General features: G+C 42.6%; 1 protein-coding gene across 2 annotated transcripts; it reads right to left on the bottom strand.

Annotated features, from left to right (window-relative positions):
- Nucleotides 1–3,920: 3,920 nt before the first annotated feature.
- TXNDC5 (thioredoxin domain containing 5) lies at nt 3,921–26,808 on the bottom strand. 2 transcript variants are annotated; one of them, XM_075826657.1, is made up of 10 exons: nt 26,789–26,808; nt 22,761–22,910; nt 21,546–21,654; nt 20,489–20,585; nt 19,715–19,830; nt 16,992–17,078; nt 12,681–12,806; nt 10,794–10,876; nt 10,539–10,668; nt 3,921–4,985 (listed from the first exon to the last, which is right to left on the bottom strand). In XM_075826657.1, exons 2-10 carry the CDS (start codon nt 22,847–22,849, stop codon nt 4,863–4,865), a joined length of 960 nt encoding a protein of 319 aa, XP_075682772.1. In that variant the 5' UTR covers nt 22,850–22,910; nt 26,789–26,808; the 3' UTR covers nt 3,921–4,862. The 2 variants fall into 2 exon arrangements, with proteins under 2 accessions (XP_075682772.1, XP_075682771.1); XM_075826656.1 differs by lacking the exon at nt 26,789–26,808 and adding an exon at nt 26,049–26,319.
- Nucleotides 26,809–27,115: the final 307 nt, after the last annotated feature.

Below are 27,115 nucleotides of genomic sequence, written 5' to 3'. Positions count from 1 at the left end.
TACATTTAAAAAACTATGCCAGAATTGCTTTTTTTCGGTCACCTTGCCTCCCAAAAAAAAAAAAAAGGTGATCAAATAGTTGCATATACCCCAAAATGGTACCAATTATAACTACAGCTCTTCCCTCAATTAAACAGCACTCTTACCACTAAGTCTATGAAAAAAAAAAAAAATAGTTAAGGCTCCAAAAAGTCAGGAAATAAAATATGCAGCTGTACAGGCCAGAGGGGAACATTTCAAGAAACGATTTATCAAGGCCCTAAAATTAGGGAACCAGGAAGGGGAGGCCCCAAACCTATATGCTGGAAGCAAGGGTGCACGTATTAAACCAGGACACTTTCCCAGCAAAATTCCCCAAACTGCAAAGGTGCGGATTGTGGACCAAAAGGGGGAAAATAAAGGATGCCATTTATCAGTGCGACACTGGCCTTTGCACGAAGGATTGCTTCACAGCGTAAGGGTATGTGCACACACACTAATTACGTCCGTAATTGACGGACGTATTTCGGCCGCAAGTCCCGGACCGAACACAGTGCAGGGAGCCGGGCTCCTAGCATCATACTTATATACGATGCTAGGAGTCTCTGCCTCGCTGCAGGACAACTGTCCCGTACTGTAAACATGATTACAGTACGGGACAGTTGTCCTGCAGCGAGGCAGGGACTCCTAGCATCGTACATAACTATGATGCTAGGAGCCCGGCTCCCTGCACTGTGTTCGGTCCGGTACTTGCGGCCGAAATACGTCCGTCAATTACGGACGTAATTAGTGTGTGTGCACATACCCTAACACACATCTACGGATTATTTTATTGTTTTTTCACCCCATTATAATACTACCTGACTATGCCCCTGATGTAATCTGCACAGATTACATATGCCCCCACATTATAAACGGAAACACCAGTAATAAACAAAAACTACCACCAAGCAAAACCCACGCTCCAAAAGCCAAATGGCGCTGCCTCCCTTCTGAGCCTTGCGGGGTTCAGTTTCCAAAATGGGGTCACTGCTCATGGGTTTCTTTTATTATTTCACATCAGAGTCCCTGCAATTGTGAACCAATTGCCAAATTAGGCCTCAATTTCGCACGGTACTCTTTCACTCCGGAGCTTGGTTGAATGTCCAAGCAAAAGATTAGGGCCACATGTAGGGTGTTTCTAAAACCGGGAAATACAGCATAATAATTAGAGCGGTCTTTTCATGGTGGCACACTAATTTCTGAAAACACCTGCAGGGTTAACATGCTCACTACACCCCTAGGTGAACTCCTTGAGGGGTGTGGTTTCCAAAATGTGGTCACTTCTGGGGGGGGTTACCACGGTATTGGTCCCACAGGGGCTTTACAAATGCGACATAGCGTTCAGAAACCAATACAGCAAAATCTCCTCCCACTAAAGCCAAACGGTGCTCCTTCCATTCTGAGCCCTGTGTACCCAAACAGCAGTTTATGACCACATATGTGGTATTTCCGTACTCCAGAGAAGTTGCTTTACAAATGTTGGGGTTCTTTTTTCCTTTATTTGTTGAGAAAATGAAAAATTTTGCGCTAAAGCTATGTCTTATTGGAAAAAAAATATATATAATTTATTTTCGCTGCCCAATTCTAATAAAATCTAGGAAATACCTGTGGGGTCAAAATGGTCACTACACCCCTAGATTAATTCCTCAAGGGGTGTAGTATCCCAAATGGAGTCACTTTTGGGTAGTTTCCACTGTTTTTGTCCCACAGGGGATTTGCAAAGGCAACATGGTGCTAAGAAACCAATGCGGCAAAATCTCCACCCCAAAAGCCAAATGGCACTCCTTCTCTTCTGAGCCCTGCCGTGTTCCCAAACAGCAGTTTATGCCCGCATATGGAGTACTTCCCTACTCCAGAGAAATTGCTTTACAAATGTTGGGGTGGTTTTTCTTCATCATTCCTTGGACTTTTTTTTTAGCGAAGACTGCATCTTATTGGTGAAAAAAAATAAATCATTTTTCATTATAACATCCAAATTCTAATAAAATCTATGAAACAGCTGTGGGGTCAAAAAGCTCACTACATGATGAATTCCTCAAGGGGAGTAGTCTCCAAAATAGGGTCTATTGGGGGTGTTTCCTTTGTTTCAGCATCACAAGACCTCTTCAAAACCTGACATGGCCCCTAAAATATATTCTAATAAAATAAAAAAAAGGACCCAAAATCCACTAGGAGCTCCTTTGCTTCGGAGGCCTGTGTTTCAGTCTATTAGTACACTAGGGCCATATGAGGGATATTTTTAAAAACTGCAGAATCTGGGCAATAAAAGTTGCGTTTCTCTGGTAAAACCTTGTGTTATAGAATTTAAAAAAAAAATGGATTAAACATGAAATTCTGTGATAAAATAAAAATACAAAATTGTAAATTTCACCTCTACTTTGCTTTATTTCTTGTGAAACACTTAAAAGGGTTAAGAAACATTCTAAATGCGGTTTTGAATACTTTGAGAGGTGCAGTTTTTAAAATGGGGGTTTGTATTGTGTAGGCCCCTCAAAGCCACCTCACAACTAAACAGGTCCCTGTAAAATGTACCTTATTACATTTTCTTGAAAATGTGAGAAATTTCTGCTAATGTTTTAAGCCTTGTAACGTCCTAGAAAAATTAAAAGGATGTTAAAAAAAACTATGCCAATCTAAAGTACACATATGGGAAATGTTAATACGCAGCTATTTTATGTGGTATATATGTTTTACAAGCAAATTCATTTAAGCTAGCGGTAAAATTTTGCATTTTTATAGATTTAAAGTACAATGTGTCATGAGAAAATCTCAGAATCTCTTGGATGGGTAAAAGCATTCCAAAGTTATTACCACAAAGACATGTCAGATTTGAGAAATAAAGCTGTCAGGAAGGTCAAAAGTGGCTGAAGCGGGAATGGGTTAAGGAGGGTGAGAGAAGAGGACAAGCGTGAAGTTTGTTTACAAACAATCCTCTGAGAGATCGCCATGATTCGAGAGATCGCCATGATTTGATAATCATGGTGATCACATGCTCAGAAGTCGAACCAATTGATTCAGCTATCAGTAAACAGGTTGCTGGGGAGCCGGAGACACTCACACCGCCAGAGCAATCTCCTCAGCGCTATGCCGGCAGAAGAGGACCGTAGATTCATTCCTGGCTGCACGGGGCATATGGGGCTAGGACGTGAATCTACAGATTGGCAGCATGAAGGGGTTAAACCACTCCAGCGTAGCCTTAGTGTTATGTTTAAGGTCATTGTCCTGCTGGAAAGTGAACCTCTGCCCAAATCTCAGATCTCTGTTCTTGAGGAAAACCTGTTTGTCTGCCACACACAGGAAAGGTATAAACAAAAAAAAAAAACTGAAGCATCTCCTGTCTTCGGTGTCCAATTCTGTGTTTAAGTCATAGCTACAAATCTGACCAGAGGCATTTTTTTTATTTGGTTATAATGCATTTAATAGTGCTGGATGTTCAAAGTCTGAGTTATCTTTTTTTTTCCTTTAATAACTCAACCTGATCTATACTTCACAACTTGGTCTCTGACCTGTTTGGAGAGCTCCTTGGTCTTTGGGTCACGTGCGTAGCAGGGTTAAGGCTTCAGAATATGGCCAGAATCACACAAAGAGTTTTGATGCAGTTTCTTGGAGCCAAAGCCAGAAGTGGATCCAAAATGAAGGAAAAGTATGAAGAAAAGTCTGATACATCTCCTTTCTTCTGTGTCCACTCAGTTTTTTGAGCCAAAGACTGCACTAAAGACTACATCAAAACGGTGTGTGATCCTGGCCTAAATACACCTATTCTTAAAGGCCCGACATGTGACACAGGGAGCGGATTCAACTAATTATGTGACTTCTGAAGTGACCGGACCTTATTTAGGGGGTCCATAGCAAAGGGGGTAAATACATATGTGCTCACATATTTTTTTTAAATTGAAAAGTTAACTAAACAAGGTATTTTATTCTCTCATTCCACGTTTACAATTTGGACTATATTGTCAGGTCGATAACCGTAAAATAATGCTTAAACATCATTTGAAATTCCAGGTTGTAATGCAACAAAAACAGGAAAAACACTGAGGGCAGTGAATACTTCTGAAAGGCAATATATGTTCACACAGATGTACAAAGGCCAGAATATTCAGCTGAAAGATCCACTTTAAAAAGAAAATTAAATGCTACTCCGCACTAGCAGATTGTCACCTCTTGCATGGACTGTCACCACAGTGAATGTGAATCTTGTTGGTCATAGTTGCAGCTGGGCCTATCCAAGTTAAAAACGGTCATGCTTAAAAGTGCACAAAATGGAAAAAACATTTAAATTAAACCACCCACCCTAAAGAAGAGTTTGTAACAAACTTTTTTTTTTTATAATCAAAACCATACTGCATTTGTTACATAAAAAAGGGGACAAAAGAAAAATACAAGTCATCATCCCTCACCCGCCTAGGAAGTAAGGCACTTCACATCTGATTTAACAATAGGAAGAAATATTTTCATAATCTTAAAAAGGATGTGCACAAACAGGTTTATAAACCAACAATTAAACCTATTCTCTTCGAGCAGTATCGTCCTAAGTGGTATAACTTACATCCCGAGAGGTCTTGGTCTTTCAGAAGTTCTGCAGAAACTTCTACAAACTATAAAACAGGCCCTCCTTTATTTCCCAGGATAAAACTTGTTGCACAGAACACCAAGAAGAGAAACGGTCAATACAAGGATAGGGCTACACGGTGTCAAGGGTCACAGAAAATTCACACATGATGGAGTTGTAGGCGATTTTATGCCACCATGGAGTCCTAGCCTTATAGTACTGCACGGAAATAATTCAGTAACCATTTGGCCCATACAGCTAGCACAAACCCATAGGGTTTAGGACAGATTTATAGTTCATCTCTGGAGTGGCGCAGGACAAAGTTCTGTAATGTATCCAGATCTCTGGCTCCTTCATGTTCCCCAATTTTGTCCCCTGCACGGAAGAGTAATAAAGATGGATACCCACGTACCTGCCAAAGAAAAATTAAAAGTACAATTAAGGGAGGCAAAGTGGACAACATACAAAGCACCTAGAAATGACTGAGTGAACGCCGCAGTTAACATGGATAAAGCCGTATTGTGGTCGGAGAAGCTCCCCAGATCAAAACTCACATATATCCATCTCTCATCCTGCCCAACATCACTACTGGAAAGTTAATGCGACTTTGATATTTGCTGCTTAACTCGTGCAATAATTAAATCTTCAAAACGAAGCTTAGGATGGGTATGTGGTTTCTATTCAAAAAACTATTTTTTTATCAAGCAGGATGCACATAAAGTGTGACTGAATATATTTCCATTTGTTTTTCCTTCATCACCAGGTGGCCATTTTTTTTTCTGTCTTGCCCGCTTTGTAAGTATCATTGCAGTCTCGCAATAGAATGCCCCCCCCCCCTTGTCCTGGCATACACATGCAACAATCTCAAGCCAAAATCGAATACACAGCCCAAAAAGCACTGCAATGCAGACTTTAAACGTAAAGGGATTTTCCCTATCTTTGGCATTTACAGCAAATCTACATGATCGGGAATGAATGTCTAATAGGGGAGAGTTCCCCACCAGGCCACCACATTCAGGCATAGACGTGAACTGAGAGCGCTGTGCAGGCCCCCTCTGTAATAAGTCTATGAGTTATGGAAAACAGCCAAACCAGGTGTGAAACCCATCTATCAATATATCCATGGGTTATACCAAAAATGTCTATTGGCTGAATTCACACTTCAGGTTTTTGTTGCAAATTTTTTTTTTTTCTAACCAAAGCCTGAAGTGTTTGAAAGGAATTGGAAATATTAAAAGGAAAAAAAAAAACTTGTGGATCCAGGAGGTATGTTCACACGGCAGCGTCCAATACGCCCGAAATGACAGAGCCGTTTCCAGGCGAAAACCGCTCCTGAATTTCAGACGTAATTGCTCGTACTCGCGTTTTTCGCGGCGTCAATTACAGACGTAATTGGAGCGGTTTTTCCAATGGACTCAATGTAAAACGGCTCCAATTACGTCTCAAGAAGTGACATGCATTTCTTTAACGCGGCCTCTTTTTACGCGCCGTCTTTTGACAGCAGCGCGTAAAAAAAGCCTGTGTGCACAGAACAACGTAAGACCCATTGAATTCAATGGGCAGATGTTTGCCGGCGGTTTGCAGCCGTAAAACGCCCGAATTACGTCCATAAATAGAGTGTGTGAACATACCCTGAGAAGTACAAGATTTTCCTTAATATTTCTAATTCATTTAAAAAAAACTTCTGGCTTTGCTGAAAGATTTTCATGCAGGTTTTTGTGTTTTTTTTAACCAAAGACACAATGTGTGAATGCAGCCTAAATATTTAAGAAGGAAAATCCTTTTAAACAGTAATACTGTAAGGCTATGTTCACACGGGGTATTTTGCCGAGTTTTTTGACGCGGAAACCGCGTCGCAAAACTCGGCAAAAACGGCCCGAGAACGCCTCCCATTGATTTCAATGGGAGGCGTCGGCGTCTTTTTCCCGCGAGCAGTAAAACTGCCTCGCGGGAAAAAGAAGCGACATGCCCTATCTTCGGGCGCTTCCGCCTCTGACCTCCCATTGACTTCAATGGGAGGCAGAGAAAGCGTATTTCGCGCTGTTTTATGCCCGCGGCGCTCAATGGCCGCGGGCGAAAAACGGCGCGAAAATCGGCGTGCAGGGAGAGGAAAATCTGCCTCAAAGTTCCAAACGGAATTTTGAGGCAGATATTCCTCCCCCAAAATACTCCGTGTGAACATAGCATAAAGAGGGAAACGATCAGCCGATGAATGAGTGTTTGTTCGTTCACTGGCTTGTTTATGCAGCCAATAAAATGGTCGCTAGTCGGCAGTACATCTCAGTGTTAAAAACAGGGGGACGTGCTGCCAACATGATGGAAATATATGAGAACAAAGAATTGGTAATGTATGGGAAGAAGAATTGTGACTACAATCATACCGCCTTGTGAAAGCGCTCGTTTTCATGGCCAACATCAGGCAATGCAAAAGGACCATAAGCAATTAAAAGTTTGCCATTTGTTTTAATTCCTCACCATGATCAATATTTCTACATCTGTTTTCATTCACTGAGCGCATTCTTGTTTACATTCAGAGGCTCAATACCTCTCCTGCTTACCTCAGTATTAAAAAGGGGGTTTTCTAAAGCCATGAAAGTTTTATTACAAATAGACGACAATGATATAAAACAAAAAGGAGTAATACTCACCTTACCAATACCCTGCTGCTCCCGTGCCAACACTTTTCTGGTCCCCCGCGGGTTACAGTTTACCTGGTCACATCAGTGGGGTCAACACATCGGTAAAGCCAGTGATTGACCGCAGTGGGCCACGTGGCAAGACGACTCGTCATGGGGTAAACAAATCAGTGGGGGACCAGGGATGCATCTGCACCTCAAGTATTACTCATTTTCCAAACCACTGACCAGGATATAAAATAAAAGATTTCATGGGGCTGTAAACACTTTTAAGTTCAGGATTACACACGCCGTTTTTGGCTCCTTTTTTGAGCCAAGCACAGGAGTGGACACAGAAGAAAGGAGACACGTCAGGTCTTTTCTTTATACCTTTCCTTCCTTTTGGATCCACTTATGGCTTTGGCTGAAAAAAAATAAAAAAAAAATAAAAACAGCCACAAAATGCATCAAAACTGTGCATGTCTATTAATGGCTTTATACGCAGAGCTCGCGGTAAAAAACACACTGCGGACAGATGCTAGCTGGAAGTAAATTCAGAAATATAGACTGCACTACAAACATTGTGTTTTTATAGTAGTCTTGGATTTGACTCAATGGAGGTAAAAAAAAAAAAAATACATAAATAAATACTCGCAGAGAGGGTTGGTTTGGGTTTTTTTTTTTTTCAGGCGTTTGTATCGTTTTTCTCTCAGACCTCAAAGGTTTTTTTACTTAGTCAAAAAAAATTAAATTAAATAAAAAAAAAAGGGATGAGTCAATGTGTTTTGCACATTATTTGCACAAAAAAAAAAAAAAAAAAACCGCTTGCACCATTTTACCAAAGAATGCAACACAAAGTGTGTGAAGGAAGCCTAGGCAATCCTATGTGAGCTAAATAGCCAGGCCACATGGTTGACATAGTTTACTGCATTGCATAAGTGTAGGTAAACTTTTAGATGGGCTGCTAACGTACTCCACTCAGAGGATTGCCTAAACTGGATACAATTGTAATCCTCTCTCCCAAAGACCTTTTACACGATCAAGGGCAGGGAACGGTCATTCTCGAGTAGCCGCATCTTTCATGTGGTCCTAAAAATCATTGTCAGCAGCACATATCCCCGTGTAAACTCAATGTGTTGTAGTCCCCATACAGTTTGCAGCTTTGTCTACAACCTTTTTTATAGCTTAACGAGCGTGCTACATCATGGATTGTTTACTGGCACATATCTGCCGGTGTAAAAGGGCCTTAGACGAGGACATTTATGACGTATCCACAGGATACGTCATAAATGTCAGATGACGCAGGTCCCACCTCTATCTCTAGAACGGGGCCCCCTAAGCCCCGTTCTAGCTTTGTCTGCTACCACGGACTCCCCGCCACTTACTGACTTTATGGTCGGAGGTTCCGAGAACAGCGTAGCTCGCTGAGCTAAGCAGTTTCCGTAACTCCCGTAGTAGTGAATGGCAGTTACGGAAACAGCGCAGCACGTGAGCTATGCTATTTCCGTAACTACCACTCAGTTCTACGGGGCTTACGAAAACAGCGTAGCACAGCGAGCTACGCTGTTTTCACGTTCATGGTCGGAAATCAGCAGACACACAAAAAAGAGGTAGAACAGGGTTTAGGTGCCCCGTTCTAGAGATCGGCGCAGGTCCCAGAGGTGGAAGCCGCATCGGACATTTATGACATATCCTGTGGATGTGTCATAAATGTCCCTCGTGGGAAAACCCCTTTAAAGACAGACACTTTCACATGCCCATATTACAGACGCATCCCCTGGACATCCAATGGTTCATCAGAACAGGAGTGTGAGAACCATAGAAGCCTATCATGGTTCTAATCAACTATGGGAGGTCCAGGAGTAGCGTCCATAATCCGGAGTGTAAAAGTGACATTAGTCTAAGGTTTCTGACCTCTGTATGTAAACACGAGTGTTTTTATCCACTGGCAGATCTTAATAGTGAAGCACAACAGCATATAAGAAAGTTTCACAATTGTTCATTATACAGTGATTAAATGTCAATTTCAGGTATATAAAGGGGGTAGAACTTCCGTTCGCTAGAACTAAACTAGTGCTTTAGTTTTGCGACTGAATCTTCCATAGAAAAGTATTGAGTGGCACAATTTATGCAACTTTAATGCTTCTGCAGTTTTCCATAGCACCAAAGCAGCAGCTGACTGTGCATACAAAACACAAACTATAATATAACATAGGCAGAACAGCCTTGCGCCTATTAAGATATGTATCCGTCCCCTGATGAATCCGTAAAGGATGGCAATCGATGCGTAGAGCCTTTTATTAGTTAAATCTGAGAAAATATTCCCGATACCCTTCCATAAGGGAAAAGGATACAACGGAATAGAGCTATTGATGCAAACCGAGTAGTGTGTATAGATTACAAATAATAATAATAATAATAATAATACACAAAACATATGTAAGTACAATAAGTACTTAATTACCTTTAGGCTTTGTTCACACAGAGTATTTTGCAGGAGGAATATCTGCCTCAAAATTCAGTTTGGAAGTTTGAGGCAGATTTTCCTCTTCCTGCACGCCGATTTTTGCGGAGTTTTTCGCGGCGTTTTTCACCCACGGCCATTGAGCGCCGCGGGCATAAAACACCGCGAAATACGCTTTCTCTGCCTCCCATTGAAATCAATGGGAGGTCAGAGGCGGAAACGCCCGAAAATAGGGCATGTCACTTCTTTTTCCCACGAGGCAGTTTTACTGCTCGCGGGAAAAAGACGCCTCCCATTGAAATCAATGGGAGGCATTTTCGGGCCGTTTTTGCAGAGTTTTGCGACGCGGTTTCCGCGTCAAAAGACTCGTCAAAATACTTTGTGTGAACATTAGCCATAGAAGGATTAAATAGAAGAAGATGTAGTACTTAACAATTCTGAGATGCCCAACGGGTTTTTTAAAGTCTTAGTAAATATGACCCAAATAAAACTAGCACTTTATAATGTTGAAATAAAGAAATTGTAAATAGTTATATGCATGGTTAGCGTTGGGTCACTTGTGGGCTCAATTTGTATTTTTTTTTGTAAGCACAGTGCAAAAAGATAACCCACGCGGTGCATATGAAGATCCAGCAGTTCCAATTGTGGTATTTAGTTAATGCAACATTGCATGGAAGCGCTATAAGCGTAAAGTTATGGGTGGCATTTTTACACGGTGTAAGGTGTCTGCTTTTAGAAAATGTATGGGTATGGAGATAATGTATTTAATTTTTTTTTAAGTCTACAATTCAGGTTTTATTAGTGTGTAAAAAGTGTGAAATCTGTCACATCACACCAAAGTGTTAAATGCAATTCACATTCTAGATCGGTGTTGGACTGCACTTACTGAAAATCTGTTACACAGGGATCGCTCTGCAGTGCAATCAACTTTGGCAATTTTCACCTCGCTCAAACCAGGAAAGTCCTTTTTGGAAAGATCCTCCCATATAGGGGCAAGATGTTTACAGTGTCCACACCTTACATATTAAAAAGGGGAAAAAATAAATGAAAAAGGGTGAATAGGTTACTATACTGCACATGTTAATAGTATACAGTATACAAACTGGAGGAACTCCAGCAATCCGATGTAGCCAATACTCACCATGGTGCATAGAACTTAATGAAGCTAACACCTGTGGCAACCGTCTGGTCAAAGTTACTTTCAGTAAGAAACAGAACTTTGGACTAGAAGAGACAAAAATGTTTTTCATTAGCACCCAGATGGATTGACACTTTGCTCCATGTCTTAATGAGCTGCATCAAGTATTCCCTCCATTACACATGGGAAATCTGCAACAGTGCATTAAGCAGTGTACATTGAACGACGGAGAAGAAATCTGGTCAGTTTTAATAAATACACAAATGACTGTAGTTCAGTTTAATCAGTTTTCAGCCTAAGGGCCCATTCCCACAAACGGCCGTGTGCTGCGCATGGAAATCACGCGCAGCACACGGACCCATTGATTTCAATGAGGCTGTTCACACATGCGTGAGTTTTCATGCACCGAGAGTCCGCTGCGTGAAACTCACTGCTTGTGCTATAACGGTGCGTTTTCACACAACTACACGCCCATTGAAGTCAATGTGTATGTGAAAACCACGCACCGCACACGCTTTGCGAGTGCATGAATAACGCACGCCACTCGCAAAGCACGCTGATGCATAACGCTACACACACGGACCAGATTCACACACAATTTTCACGCGCGTGAATTTGATACGCTCGTGTGAATGTAGCCTGCAGAATGCAGCGCTGGGGTAAAAAACAAGAACAAAAAAAAAAAAACAGACCGTAATTACCTCCGCCCTCTTTTCTGCACGTAGTCTGGCCTCCCAAGATGATGTTATAGACCACATGGGATGAAGCGTCATCCGAGGAGGCCGGACTGCAGGAAGAATGAGAGCGTTATGGGTAAGGGTGATTTTTCTTCTTTTCCCGAGTTTCGACTTGTTGCGGAATCGCTGCGATTCCCCTACAAAAAAAGTCGCAACACATGGCTTTCTGTTGCGGGTTTTGCTTCCCCATTGAATCAGGGAAAAAGAAAAAAAAAAGACAGTTAAAGAGGCTCTGTCACCAGATTTTCAAACCCCTATCTCGTATTGTAGCAGATCGGCGCTGCAATGTAGATTACAGTAAAGTTTTTTTTTTCAAAAACGAGCATTTTTGGCCAAGTTATGACCATTTTTATATTTATGCAAATGAGCCTCTTAAGTACAACTGGGCGTGTTTAAAGTTATGTACAATTGGGCGTGTATTGTGTGTGTACATCTGGGCGTTTTTACTTCTTTTACTAGCTGGGCGTTGTGAATGGGAGTGTATGATGCTGACGAATCAGCATCATCCACTTCTCTTCGTTACCACCCAGCTTCTGGCAGTGCAGACACAGCGTGTTCGAGAGATCACGCTGTGACGTCACTCACTTCCTGCCCCAGGTCCTGCATCGTGTCGGACGAGCGAGGACACATCGGCACCAGAGGCTACAGTTGATTCTGCAGCAGCATCGGCGTTTGCAGGTAAGTCGATGTAGCCTCTGTCGCCTGGTGCCGATATTAAAAATAAACATACTTACCCAGAATGCCCTCCTTCATGCAGTCCGTCCTCCTGGGATGACGTTGCGTCCCATATGACCGCTGCAGCCAATCACAGGCTGGAGCGTCACATGGCCTGAAACGTCATCCAGGGAGACTAGAGTGGACGTCAGAGGAGAGAGGGGGTAAGTATGAACGGCTTTCCTCCGCAGTGGAATTTCCATCCGAAAAATCGATTTTACGGACGGAACGTCCTGCGGGTTCCAGGTCGGACAAGCTGCGTGATTTCTACGCAGTGTATCCGTCCCTTTGGAACACAGCCTAAAAGCTGCGGAATTTCTGCACAGAATTCATTTGCAGAAATTCTGCAGCTTTAACGCTCAGTGGGAACCTAGCCTTAGGATTACAACGGACACCTTGTTTGCTGCAAGGAAAGTTAGGGATATACACACACACACACCTCTAACTCTGCTGCCTCTTCAGCTTGTGCTGGAATGTCACCTTCCTTGTCATCTGCGGTCTTCAGTTGACTTTCGGCAAATTCTTTCATGGAATCCAAGTCCCTTTTTCCCTTGTATTGGTCCACCTATAACAGTAAAGTACACAGTCTTTGTAAGTATTAGTCCCTCTATACACGTAGTGAATTTGCCACCTGGATTTGTAGGCGGTAAATAATCAGCGGTAGACTGTTGCAGTCAAGTGGATGAAGATTTACCACATGAAAACCAAAGCATGCTCATTCCATTCTGGTTTTTCCCTTTTCTATGTAGAAGCAGAGAAGCCCGCAACAAAGTTGTGCTGCAGAAACACTGAGGAAATAACAAATCTACTGCTTGTGTGGGCACATTAAGCCAAACGCACACGATGTGTATTAGGTGCGTATTTGCCGTGCATATTTTTCTGTGGCAAATCTGCAGCGTAATACAGTACCAGCAAAGTAAGTGAGATTTCAAGAAATCTCATCTCCTTTTGCAGAATTTTTCCGCATGAAAATTGACCTGCAGTGCAAATTTTAAAATCCACAGCATGTCAATTTATCTTGCGTTTCCGCTTGTTAGTTGTATCGGACAATAACAAAAAAAAGCCACCAAAATCCTCAAAACAAATCTGCACTTCTTTCCGCATCAAAACGTAAAAACTGCATCTAAAAATCGCACTCTATTTTACCTGCTGTTTTGATGCAGATTTTCTGCACCAAAATTACACAATGTGTGCATGTAGCCTTAGGCCAGGATCACATGTTTCGGTGGCAGTTTTTGGCTCAGTTTTTTTTAGCCGAAGTCAGAGATGGACCCAAAAGGATGAAAAGGTATGAAGAAAAGACAGATGCCTATTTTTCTGTTGTGTCTACTCCTGTGTTTTGCTAAGAAATACGTGTGTGATCCCAGCCTCAGGCCTTCACGTAGTGCAAAAGCTGCAGAATTTCCGCAACAGAATTCGGTGCGGAACATGCGCAGCATTTACAGTAGCAGCAAAGCGGATGAGATTTAACATCCATGCGCTGCGGAAAAAATAAGTAAATCTGCTACCAAAACATTTATAAAAATTGACCCGCGTTTTTGAAATGCTGCGGAATAGTGGCACTTTAGTTGCAGGTTTTCTTCATTCAAATCAATGGTGAGGTAAAACCTGCGACAAACAGAAAATGCTGTGATTTGCGCAGCGGAACCACTGCAATTCTGCCGCAAGAATGGCTAATTATTTTTTTATGTAAAAAGTTTTTGCAAATTTAAATAAAAAAAGTCTATACTGGCGTTGTCTTAGTGACTGCTACTTTTTTCCCGACTGTTCTTTGTGCAAGCCGGCCTCCTGGAATGACATTTCATCCCATGTGACTGCTGCAGAATAACAGGCTGCAGCGTCATCACATGAGGCCGGGCTGAACGGAGAACAGGGGATGCTTTGCTATGGCAACACCAGATAGGTGAGTAACGTTTTTTTTTTTTCCAGCTGTTTTCCACAGTAGCAATTCCATACGGATTCTCTGTGAGTTCTAGGTTAGATACTCTGCGTACTTTTATGTAGTGTATTGGACCTGCGGGAACATACCCTTAAGGGTATGAACACGCACGGCGTGTTCAGGGTGGACACACTGTGTCAAGCCGCGCAGCATATCCGCCCTGAACACTGCAGGGAAATTCTGCTACGTAAATTATCGCACATACTTTCCGCCTCCCTTCTTGGACATCCGCTCCGGCCTCCCTGGATGAAGTTGCAGGCCGGACTGGAGAAGCATGGAACTCCGGGTAAGTAGAACTATTTTTTTTTTTATATTCTTACTTGCGATTTTGCGGTGGAATCGCAGTGATTCTGCTGCAAATATCGCAACACACACCCCTTTGTTGCAGGTTTAAGCACCCTATTGAATTCAATGGGAAAACCCGCAACAGAAGAGCTGCCATTCCGCCGCATCAATTGACATGCTGCAGGGTTTTTTTGCAGCATTTTTCCGCAGTGTGGTGACGAGAATTGTTGAGATCTCACCCACGCTGCTGCTACTGTAAAACGCTGCAGATTTTCCGCAATTAATCTGTTGCGGCAAACCCGCAATGTTGATGTTTTTGTTCGTACCCTAAAAGGTAAGAGACATCCTGAAATAATCCAACATATCAAGACAATTTGAGGCAGTATTTTCCCTTAGGGTATGTGCACACACACTAATTACGTCCGTAATTGACGGACGTATTTCGGCCGCAAGTACCGGACCGAACTCAGTGCAGGGAGCCGGGCTCCTATCATCATACTTATGTACGATGCTAGGAGTCCCTACCTCGCTGCAGGACAACTGTCCCGTACTGTAATCATGTTTTCAGTAAGGGACAGTTGTACTGCAGCGAGGCAGGGACTCCTAGCATCGTACAGAAGTATGATGCTAGGAGCCCGGCTCCCTGCACTGTGTTCGGTCCGGGACTTATGGCCGAAATACGTCCGTCAATTACGGACGTAATTAGTGTGTGTGCACATACCCTTAGGCTGGGTTCACACGACCTACAATACGTCGGCAAACATCTGCCCAATCATTTGAATGGGTTTGCCGACGTACTGTGCCGACAACCTGTCATTTACGCGTCGTCGTTTGACAGCTGTCAAACGACGACGCGTAAATTGACTGCCTCGGCAAAGAAGTGCAGGACACTTCTTTGCAACGTAATTTGAGCCGTTCTTCATTGAAGTCAATGAAGAGCAGCTCAAGATTACGGGCGTCAAAGACGCCTCGCAAAATGCGAGGAGGAGTATTTACGTCTGAAACGACGCAGCTGTTTTCTCCTGAAAACAGTCTGTCATTTCAGACATAAAAGGAAGCTAGCGTGTGCACATACCCTTAAGGCCGGGTTCCCACGTAGCATAAACGCTGCGGAATATCAGCAATGGAATTCTGCAGCATTTACAGTAGCAGCAAAGTGAAAGATTCCGAAAATCTCATGCCCACGATGTGCTGCAGTTTTTACAGCGTTTACGCAGGTGCAAATATAGATTGCCATTACCAACGTTTAACACTAAATCCGCAGGTAAAACCGGTGCCGAAAAAAAACGCAGTGTTTGCAAAGCAATATGAGAAGGAAAAACTCACTATTTGGTACAGATTTTTGAGACCGATTTACCAGCATTTTTCTTTAGATTCCTGCGTGTGAGAACATACCCTAGGGTATGTTCACACGGGATATTTTCAGCCGTTTTTTTGGGCTGTAAACATCAGAAAAATCCGAAGCGGGGCGTTATTTTACGCCTCATTTTCAGATAACTGTGCGTAAAAAGACGCTCCGTGGAAAAAAAGCGCATGTCACTTCTTGAGCCGTTTTTTGGAGCAGTTTTTCATGGACAATAGAAAAACAGCTCAAAAAATGCCACAAAAAAAACGCTAGTTGCTTAAAAAACGGCTCAAAATCAGGAGCTGTTTTCCCTTGAAAACAGCTCCATATTTTCAGCCGTATTTTCTTAAGCATGTGAACATACCCTAAAGGTCAATGCACACGATGTGTGTTACGTGCGGTTTTGCCATGCATATTTGCGTGCGGTAAAGCCACAGCGTAATACAGTACCAGCATAGGCAATGACATTCCAGGGAATCTCATGCACACGCTGCAGTGTTTTCCCACACATAAATTAACCCGTGGTGCGTACTTTCGGAACAGCAGCATTTCAATTTCTCGCAACTTCATCTCCCCAGTTCTGTAGAAATATGCAACAAAATGTAAAAACCGCACCGGAAAAACACACCCTCTAATTTTTCTGCGGTTTCCTGCGTATTTTCCACATTAGGGTGGCTTCACACGCAGCAGTTTCTTAGGCGGTTATTTTTTTTGCGTCAAAAAATGCTGCAGTCAGACGTTAGCTTGAAGTCCACGTGAAATTTTAAGTTTGAGGGTTTTTTTTGGTGCCAATTTTAATCTTGCATTTTTGGGTAAGGGAATGTCCACACGGAGATTTGCGACACGTTTTTTTGGACGCGGAAACAGAAAATGCCTCCCATTGATTTCAATGTGAGGTGGATGAGTTTTTTTCCAGCGAGTGGAAAAACCGTCTTCGAGCGTTTACGTCTCGGACCTCCTATTGACAAAGAAAGCGTATTTCGTGGAGTTTTTTGCCTGCGGGCAAAAACGGCGTGCAGGCAGAGAAAAATCTGCCTGCAAAAAACTGTGTGAACCTACCCTTCGTGGCATTTTTGCAAAATCACAGAAAGGCTGGCTTTGGGGATTTTCTCCCATATGTTTTTTACCTCTTCCAAAAAAAATTAAAATATATAAAAAAAAATTGTGTATAGGTCACTTACTTTTTCACCATTTCTAAACCACAGCAAAGTCGGATAGCCACGGACTTGATGGTCAGAGCATAGATCATTATACTGAGTACAATCAACCTAAAGAGGGGAAAATAAAATTAAAAAAAACGTTTATTTACACAAAGATTAGAGCTGTATAACAATTTGTATAAGTTACTTTAAAAAGGTCAGGACAAGTAGTTTTAAAGATAGAAATGCAAGATGCAGATTTATTTATTTTTTTAAATTACTTTTCAGAACGGAGGGAGGGGTTTGAAGTTCAAAAAACCACCAAAATACATTCTGAAAAAGTAGAAAGAAATATAAGAATTAGATTTGCGTATTTTAACCCCTTCCACACATTGACGTATCCATACGTCATAGTCGGGTAGGGGGAAGTATGGAACGGGCTCACAGAGTGAACCCGCTCCATATGATGCGGGTGTCGGCTGTATGTTACAGCCGACACTTCAGAATAACGAGCGAGATCGCGCTCGAGCATGATCCCGCTTGTTTAACTTGTTAAATGCCGTGGCCAATAGCGACCGCAGCATTTAAGTTGTTAGAAAGAGGGGGGCGACCCCATCTAACAGCTTATTGCTCCCCCGCAATGCAATCGCAGGGTGGCGATGGCTGCCTGGGGGCCTAATGAAGGCCCCCAGGTCCGCAATCTTTGTGCTCCTATTAAGCGCTGCCTCCGGCAGGGCTTAATAGAAGCCTGTGAGAATCACGATACACTAATACATTAGTATTGCAGTATATAGTGCAAGCGATCTAACGATTGCTAGTTAAAGTCCCCTATGGGGACTAATAAAAAAAATGTAAAAAAAAAAAAAAAGTACAAATTTGTAAAATGAAAAAAAAAAAAAAAAAAAAAAGTGTGTTTTTTTTATTTTAAAAAAAATTATATTTAAAAAAAGTAAAAAAAAAAAAACCCTTTTCCTATCCCCCCCCCCCCTAGAGCATAGTAAAATGATATCGCCACATCCGTAAAAGTCTGAACTATTACAATATATCATTATTTAACCCGCACGGCGTAAAAAAAATATTTAATAAAAAGTGAGATCAAAAACATTGCATGTACCCCAAACTGGTATCATTAAAAACTACAGCTTATCCCGCAAAAAATAAGCCCTCACACCGCTTAATCAACGGAAAAATAAAAAAAAGTTATGGCTCTCAGAATTTGGCAACTCAAAATAATTTCTTTTTTACAGGTTTTTACTTGTAAAAGTAGTAAAATATAGAAAAAACACACACACACACACACACACACACACACTATATACATAAATCGTATTGACCCACAGAATAAAGTTAACATGCTTTAATTGCACAGTGAATTCCGTAAAAACTAAGCGCAAAAAACAATGGAGGAATCGTTTTTTTCATTTTCTGCAGCACAAATATTTTTTTCCCCGTTTCCTAGTACATTATATAGCGCAATAAATGTTGCTACGAAAAAAATACAACTTGTCCCGCAAAAATCAAGCCCTCATAGGACTATATCGACGGAAAAATAAAAAAAATAAAGTTATGGCTTTTGGAAAGTGAGGAGGAAAAAACGAAAATCTGAAAAATGACTGCGGCGGGAAGGAGTTAAAGAACATCTGGCAGGGACCTCTAGAAACTGAGGTAGCTCTTGAAGAGGGTGTGTCACATACATTCAGTGATATGGGCACAGGTGGTGTACTGGCAAGCCCAGCAGCAGGAGAATGGCTATAAATTATATATAAAATGTAAATATAATGGTTATTCAATACAAGTCCTGCACAATAAAGTTATTGTAAAGTGAACGTTGGGGGAAGAGGGAGTAGGATTTATGCAGCTCTTAACGTGAAAAATCTGTTTGGTACTTAAAAGAGACTGTCACCACATTATTAGTGTCCTATCTCCTACATAAGGTGATCGGCGCTGTAATGTAGGCGACAGCCATGTTTTTTATTTAGAAAAACTAAAATTCTCACCAAGTTATGAGCGATTTTAGCTTTATGCGAATTACTTTCTTAAATGGACAACTGGGCGGGTTTTTACTTTTGACCAAGTGGGCGTCGTACAGAGGAGTGTATGACGCTGACCAATCAGTGAATAGACATTGCGTCCAGCCAGGACGTGATGTCTATTCACAACCCCGACACTTCGGCAACGTTTGTGTGGGACTTGCAGCTCAGCAAGTGTAATCTCGCGAGATCACGCCGTAAATGACAGCTTACAGCGAGATTACACTTGCTGTGCTGCAAGTACCACACAAACGTTGCCGAAGTGTCGAGATTGTAAATAGACATCGCGTCCTGGCTGGAAGGAAAGTCTCACTGTCAAGATACTTCAGTAACGTTAATGAGTGAGTAAGTGACAGCACATAGTGACCCTGCGTTGTTCACTATGCGCTGATTACATGAATGGAGAGAAGTGTATGACGCCGATTGGTCAGCGTCATACACTCATACACTCCTCTTTACAACGCCCTGTTGGTAAAAAGTAAAAAGACGCCCAGTTGTACATTAAGAAAGTAATTAGCATAAAGCTAAAATCGCTCAACTTGGTGAAAATAGATCACTTATAATGTGGTGACAGAGCCTCTTTAAGGGATGTTTTATGACCTGGATGCCATGTAATAGATATTTAAAAAAAAATTTTTTAACCACTTCCTGACCAGGCCCATTTTCAAGTTTTAGCCATGTGCTAATTTAAAAGAAAATTGTTCTTCTATTACTCTTATGATGTTCTGTACATACCTTAGAAATCTGGACAGTGTTAGATTGCTGATAAGATGACGCAAGCTGTTCCCAGACAGGGGCTAAGGATTTGCAGTGTCCACACCAAGGGGCAAAGAATTTGATGAAATGGTTTCCTACAAGAGACAACATTAACATTTTGAGGCTAGTACATTTCCAAAAGAAAACACATGCCCACATGTTAAAAAAATAAGACATATCATAGATTTATTTTTACGGATGGGTGATTGTTCCGCAGAAATGATTAGTAAGATATAGAACAGGTTCTATTCTTGTCCGTAATTACGGCACAGACTCCCCATAGAAGTCTATGGGTTCTTCCGTAATTACGGACGGCTACGGATATACACCCGTAGCCGTCCGTAATTACGAAAGCATTGCTAGGTGACGCCAGGTTTGCAGCATTTGCACATAATTCGTGGTTTTCTTTTTGCATTATGGGTGCGCTACAGACCGTATTTGTAGATACTGTTCTGTATATGCAGATAAGTCACGGATCACTAGAGCTCCGTATTTACGGATGGATGAAAATACGGTCAGGTGAATGGGGCCTTAGGCCTTATACACAATATAATAAGCTAAATATACACTACACCAGTGACTTCTCTAGAAACAAAGTTCCCCTTTTATTGTGAATTCCATATTACAATGATATTCTAATGTATGGTCAAAAATGAGTTCAACTATAGAATACCTGGTTGAATAGCAGCAGATTTTTGTTTTTACACTTTCTCGAAACTGAATTGAAAAGCATACACGGGAATTATAATGTACCTTGAGCTACATGATCCTTGAAGTTTGATGAGGCAAGCTCATACAGACCCTGCTTAGCCTCTGGTGCTTTGGGTACTTCTTGTTCAACTTCTGGTACCTTAAAAATAAAAATAAATTATATAGCATTTATTTAGGGCGTGTTTTATTTACATAGTAAAAAATTTCCAAAGTTCCGTTGCCAATTTATCACTTTTTTAAAACTATTGGATTTAATTAGAATTTTTTTAAAATTATTATTTTTTTTTTTTAAAAGGTAAACATCACTAAAGAAAGCTAGTCAGTTCTACTAAGGGCTTATTTACACGACCGTGTAATACGTCCGTGCAACGCGAGTGATTTTCATGCGCCTCGCAGGCACCTATGTTAGTCTATAGGGCCGTGCAGACAGTCCGTGATTTTCACGCAGTGAGTGTCCGCTGCGTAAAACTCACGACATGTCCTATATTTGTGCGTTTCTCGCGCATCACGCACCCATTGAAGTCAATGGGTACGTGAAAATCACGCGCACCACACGGAAGCACTTCCATGGGACGCACGTGATTCGCGCAACAGCAGTCAAAAGTATGAATGAAAACCGAAAAGCACCACGTGCTTTTCTGTTTACAAACATCCAAACGGAGTGTCAATGATGGCGGCTGCGCAAAAATTACGTAGCCACGCATCATATGGTCATGACACACGGAGCGGTTAAGTGCCTTTTGCGCACGCAAAACGCCGCGTTTTTTGCATGCGCAAAATGCACACACTCGTGTAAATCCGCCCTAACAGCCATACATGCCGATGTTATGATCTGGGTTTCGCAGATAATGCGCTTTAAAACAAATTTACATATCCAAGTCAACAGCCGGTTACACTACAGGCACCAAGATTTCCTAACCGAGTCCCGTCAGCTACACTCAATCCTGGGTAGCCACTGCCTGGCATATACTATACATAATATAACAAAGGACACCCGACAGGCACCCTTGAACATATCCAAAACACAGAATAGATGTGAAAACAGGGCGTATTAAACACCTTCTACTCATCAGGAAGCACATCCTTCCTGAACACTCACTTCTTCTTGCTTCTCATTTAGAGTCTGGAGCAACCAGTTCTCCAGAGTCTGGATATCTCTTGCGCCCTGGTACTTCACAGCTTCTTGGCCTGGTTTAAACAGCTTTAGACTGGGGAGAACAATGAGAGGAAGCATTACAAATCACGGCACTGTTACTACATAGTAAACACAGGATAGGAGAATTTTACAAGCTAGCAATAAGGTAAAAAACTATGCGCCCGCGACGGAACAGTTTGGCCAACAGTTATTGTCAAGATTCCCCCTCCTAATAATCCTCTGGGTTGGCAAATAAGTAACCGCCAGACACCTCAGACGCTGCTGCTCTTTCTAAAAAGTTAGGCAGAGTTTTTTTATTTTAATCGGTTTCAGATGATCTGCCAGTCCCATAGACATTTGATTGTTGGTGGCCCATATCTCTTAGGCCACTTTCGCACGGCAGCATTTAGTTAGTATTGTATTTGGAAGCTAAACCCGGAGTGGAACCTTCACAAAAAAGGTATAATGGAAAGAATTGCACCCCCTCCAGGTTTTAGCTTTCAAATACCGATGCAAAATATTGACCAAAATGCTACCATGTAAAAGAGACCCAAGCGCGTATCACTTTACATTTTACCACCGTTAGTGCTGTATAGGGCATGGAGTTGAGCAGTTACCTTGAACTCTACTCCGGAACCATGCATTTTTTATACAAACCATCTAAGGCAGCAGAGTCCACCGTGACTCCACTTTGTAAATGAAGCAACTGTTAAGATGATGTGCTAAAAACTTATATATTTTATTTTTTTTTTAAACTGTAAAATAAAAAAGTAAGAAGATTATAGGAATGCCTAATACACTGCAACCAGTTAGGCCCCAAGCACACAACTGTGCCTGTAATAACGGGGACGGCCAGCTTCAACCGTCCGCATTTACGGGCCATGCTCCCACTGTAAAGTATGGGAGCACGGTCCATAAAATAAAAAAAATAGGGAACGCATCCTATTTTTTTCCCGGAAAGTTTCTACAGCATGGACATTCCTGTAAATATACAGGAAGGTGTCCGTCGGCCATAGAAATGAATGGGTCCATAATTATGGACTGTAATTACGGGCGATTTCACGGTCGTGTGCATGGGGCCTTAGGCCTGAGCTTCAAAACCTCAATTAGGCTATGGAATATTGCGCTCAAGATTGTTGAACATAAAGAGAAGAAAAAAAACTAAAAAAAAACCCTTACGTTGGGTAGCCACGAACACCATTTTCTGAACAGATTTTGTTATCCACTGTACAATCCACCTTAGCAACGTAAACCGGAGTCTTTACCATATTGTTGTATTTATCTCCCAGTTCGTTCCAAGCTGGCTGGAGACGCTGGCAGTGGCCACACCTGAAATTATAGATTGTATGAATAAAGGCAGTTCTATGGTTAGGCTTCATCATATTATCGTATATTAAAAGGAAACGTCTACATCTAAAGTCTTAACAAAAGCTCTCAACAAGTGGATGATCAGAGACCGCATAAGGTGTCAATGACCCCTATAACAGGGGGATGATACAGCTCACTGCATATGGTCAGCTTCAGACAGGATCAGTGTAAGCAGAGGTCGCAATAGCGCCTCTACAAGCTCCTGAACGCTTTGACATAAGTCTCATGCGTATTCTTAAACAGGAGGAACAGGAGGAACTTATGTACGACGCGTTTAAACTTTTCGTACTGTGCTGCACTTCCGGGCAGCTGCTAGCCACGTCAGTCAGGCCCTGGCACATTGAGCCAATAAGGCTTTGTGTGGGCGTTTGTGGCGTTGTTAGGAGCCACTGGGGGTCCCGCACTGGCAACACCCAGAACTTAGAAGGGCCATCAAGCACAGAGGGCTAATTCTCCATAGACACAGTGGAGAAGGAGGGAGACAAGTCTCTGCTGTGGCAGCACCTGGGTCAGAGTCCTCACAGGAGGTTGAGCTGAGGGTAAGATCGCCAGTCCAGGACAGCTGTGGTTCTTTCCCTGTGCCATTAATCCCCCCCCCCCCCTTCCCTCCTCAATCACCCTCCTCCTATGGTTGCATGACGAATCAAAATATTGATACTATTTAGATGTCATGCACCCTGAAACGGTTCAATATCAATAATTCATGTATTTTCGTACTGCAATACATGAATTTAGTCAGTAGCATGATGCGATGCGACCGGCGCTGTACATTAATGAGCAGGATTGACGGCCCTGAAGATAGAACGGGCGCACTGCAAAACACATCCACGTTCTCTGTCTTTAGTGCTGGCAGCATCACATCATGCTGTGCGCGTGTGATCAGGAACAGGGCAATGGCTGTAATACGTGGCCGCATCTATGTGGTTTTTGGAGGGAGGGGGCTCCCGCTCTCACCCCACAATGTGATCGCAGGGTGCTGGTGGCTTCTATGGCAGCCGGGCACCTAACAAAGGTCCCCAGGTCTGCATGTAGTGGATGTGTGCTAGGCCATGCAAGAGGCATGGTCTAACAGACGCCTGTCAGTTTTATACGGACAGGCAAAAATACACTGCAATACAGAAATATTGCAGTTTATGAAAAGTGATCAAATAATAGCACAGTAAAATCCCCTAGTGGGATGAAATAAAATACACAAAAAAATACCAAGAAAGTTAAAAAAATATGTAAATAAAGTTAATAAATAAATAAAAACCCCACTTTTTCCCCCCTTACAAAATGCTTTATTATGAAAAACAAAACAAAAAGTTAAAAAAGTTACACGCCACATCTGTAACGACCCCAACTATAAAGATTTGTTTTTTTAACCCGCACGGCAAAAACTTAAAAAATAAAATAAAAAACCAATGCCAGAATTGCGGTTTTCTGTTCATCCTGCCTTAGAAAAAAGGTGCTAAAAAGTGATAGTCACATGTACTCCAAAATGATACAAATAAGGGTATGTTCACACACTGAGTCAAAAACTTCTGAAAATACAAAGCCCTCATACAGCTGCACCAGACACAAAACCAAGTAATTTTGAAACAAAGACACTATGTTTTTACTGTGTAAAAGTAGTAACATGAAAAAAAATTATATTAATTTGGTATCGTCACAATCGTGTTATGTTATTTCTAAATTAAGGACGCAAAAAAAAAAAAAAAAAAAGCAAAATTGCTGGGTTTTTTCTATTCACCCAAAAACCGTAACTCAGAAAAAAAACACTTATACTTACCCAGGAGTCGGTTTCTTCCTCCAGGCTAGCCTCCTGGGATGAGGTTTCATCCCATGTGACCGCTGCAGCCAATCACAGGCTGTAGCGGCGGTCACGTGTGATGAAACGTCATCCCAAGAGGCCAGCCTGAATTACGTCAGAGGGCCGGCCTCCTGGGAGGACGCTTCATCCCATGTGACCGCCGCTGCAGCCTGTAATTGGCTGAGGCGGTCTCCTGGGATGAAACATCAAAGTGCTGCAGTTTTCCATAGCAGACATTCTGGACGAAAAACCACCAGTTTGGTGCAGTTTTACCCCTGCGGTGCAAAGGACGGATACGCTGCATGCTTTTACACAGCGTATCCGCCCCGTGTGAACTCAGCTTTAAAGGGTTAATCCAGCTACAGCAAATAAAGCCGGTCCATTCCATAACGAAAAGTTGTGCAATTTTCAGTTGCACTTTGTACATCAGTTCCTCGTGGTTTTCAAGATCTCAAATTGCATTAATTGAATGGGCATCGGAGAAAAGTCTCATGCTGGAATTATGTAGTAAATATCCGCCATCTGTCATCACTTTATAGTATGATATGTACAGTAATCACATGTAGAGACAGGACTCCGCGCACATCTAATGGGAATTACTGCTCTTTTACATGCACGAACACTTCGCTTATATTCACATTTGAGACATAAAAAGCTTATCTAAGTTTCTCTGTAAAAACAAAAAGGAAACAGAACATAACGAGAACAACCGCTGCGCAGGTAACTAAACCCCGTACAGACCAGCCAGGTCCAGCAGTAACTACATGCAAGACACGTGCACTGCTCACTACAAGTACAACCTCAGCACACGTAACCTAATGCCAGGAATCCAAAGCCACGTCAGCAGATCCGCACACCCACTAACCATGTCCAGACCCTGGAAACACCAGTGTCCCATCCAGGAAGGCCGCAGCCATAATACTGCAATGTTATATCCAGTCATGTTTACACTGAAGACAGACAACAGGCATTTTACTTGTCATTAATCACTACTGAGAGGGTTAATAAGCGTGTGGAAAGGCAGCAGCTGGCAGGGCTTGTCAGAGGGGGCACAATCAATGCCTCCTGTTTACCGACAGATAAGAAATACCAACAGATAAGCAGAAAGTAATCAGTCAGGCTTGCCAGTGTGTACATTGCTATACAGACTGCCAGAGTTTTCCGGAGAAAATGAGGGCATCCTGGGAACAAAGACTATGCGCCCAGGTCTCGGCCTCCACTGCTGCAGCTGCAATAACCCTACTTGTGACTATCGTGAGGCCATGCCAGCAGCTGGCACATACATTATAATGGGCAGGCAGCATTACCACGGAGCGAAGAACATAATGAAGTGCGGCGCCTCAGAGACAGCATGGCTGAACATCTCGGCCGAGTAGAGGTGCTTGCTGTGAGGGTCGTCGTCCTCCTCCTCCCCCAGCTCCCCGGACACGCTGACCAGCAGCACCCATAACAACACCACGAACTGGCTTCTTATCATCTTTCCGGGTAGAAGGACGGCAAAATGCGGCCTGGTCCTGTACAAGGGGAAGAGGAGACGGGGCCGAGAAGAGGAGGAGGGCTTATTAGGGCGGGAACAGAGGGAGGACGGGCCAGGTGTATTACCGCAGCCGCGCTGTCACTGCTCTGTACTTCGAGGGCAAATTAGTAAAAGAGGAAATGTCGCTAATGTCTTCACCCTCTGCTGTGTGAGGAAATGCTGGTGTTATCTGACCATTTACTAATTCTCTTGCTCAATTGTCTTTTCAGTTATATTTCTACATTTCTTCCAAACCTTCCATGTTGGTAGTACATCCGAATGAAGCAAGTGTCTTGTAGAAATGGAGTATACGTTTCCTGACCTATTTACTCCATGTTTGTGTCACAACACTTCATGCATGACCCCTAGTTTACAATGTCAGCCATGTTAGGATAAGGCCGGGTTCCCTCGGGTCAGATACGCTGCGCAAAACTACGCAGCGTATCCGACCAGGAAACCGCAGCACCCTCCGTCCGAAAAACCGCACCACATGGTGGGGCAATTTTTTGGGCGGAAAACGTTTATGCTTACCCTGGCTGTTGTCATGGTGATGCGTCCCTCCTTTGAGTACGGTCCTGCTTCCCTGGATGACGCTGCAGCCCATGTGACCGCTGCAGCCTGTGATTGGCTGCAGCGGTCACATGGGATGAAACGTCATCTCAGGAGGCCAGACTGGAGGAAGACACGGAGTTCTGAGTAAGTATAAACTTTCTTGAGTTGCGATTTTTTTCCGGCGGAATCGCTGTGCCGCAAAAGTTGCAACTTTTGGCTATTTGTTGCTGGAATTGCATCCCTACATTCCGCACCGCAGGTCAATTTATTATAGTTTTCGTTGCGTTTTTTTCTGCAGCGTAGGCA

This window comes from Rhinoderma darwinii, chromosome 5 (genome assembly GCF_050947455.1).
Source record: "Rhinoderma darwinii isolate aRhiDar2 chromosome 5, aRhiDar2.hap1, whole genome shotgun sequence".
Lineage (NCBI taxonomy): Eukaryota > Metazoa > Chordata > Amphibia > Anura > Rhinodermatidae > Rhinoderma > Rhinoderma darwinii.
Note: the sequence above shows the minus strand (reverse complement) of the source record. Positions and strands in the feature narration are given on the sequence as shown.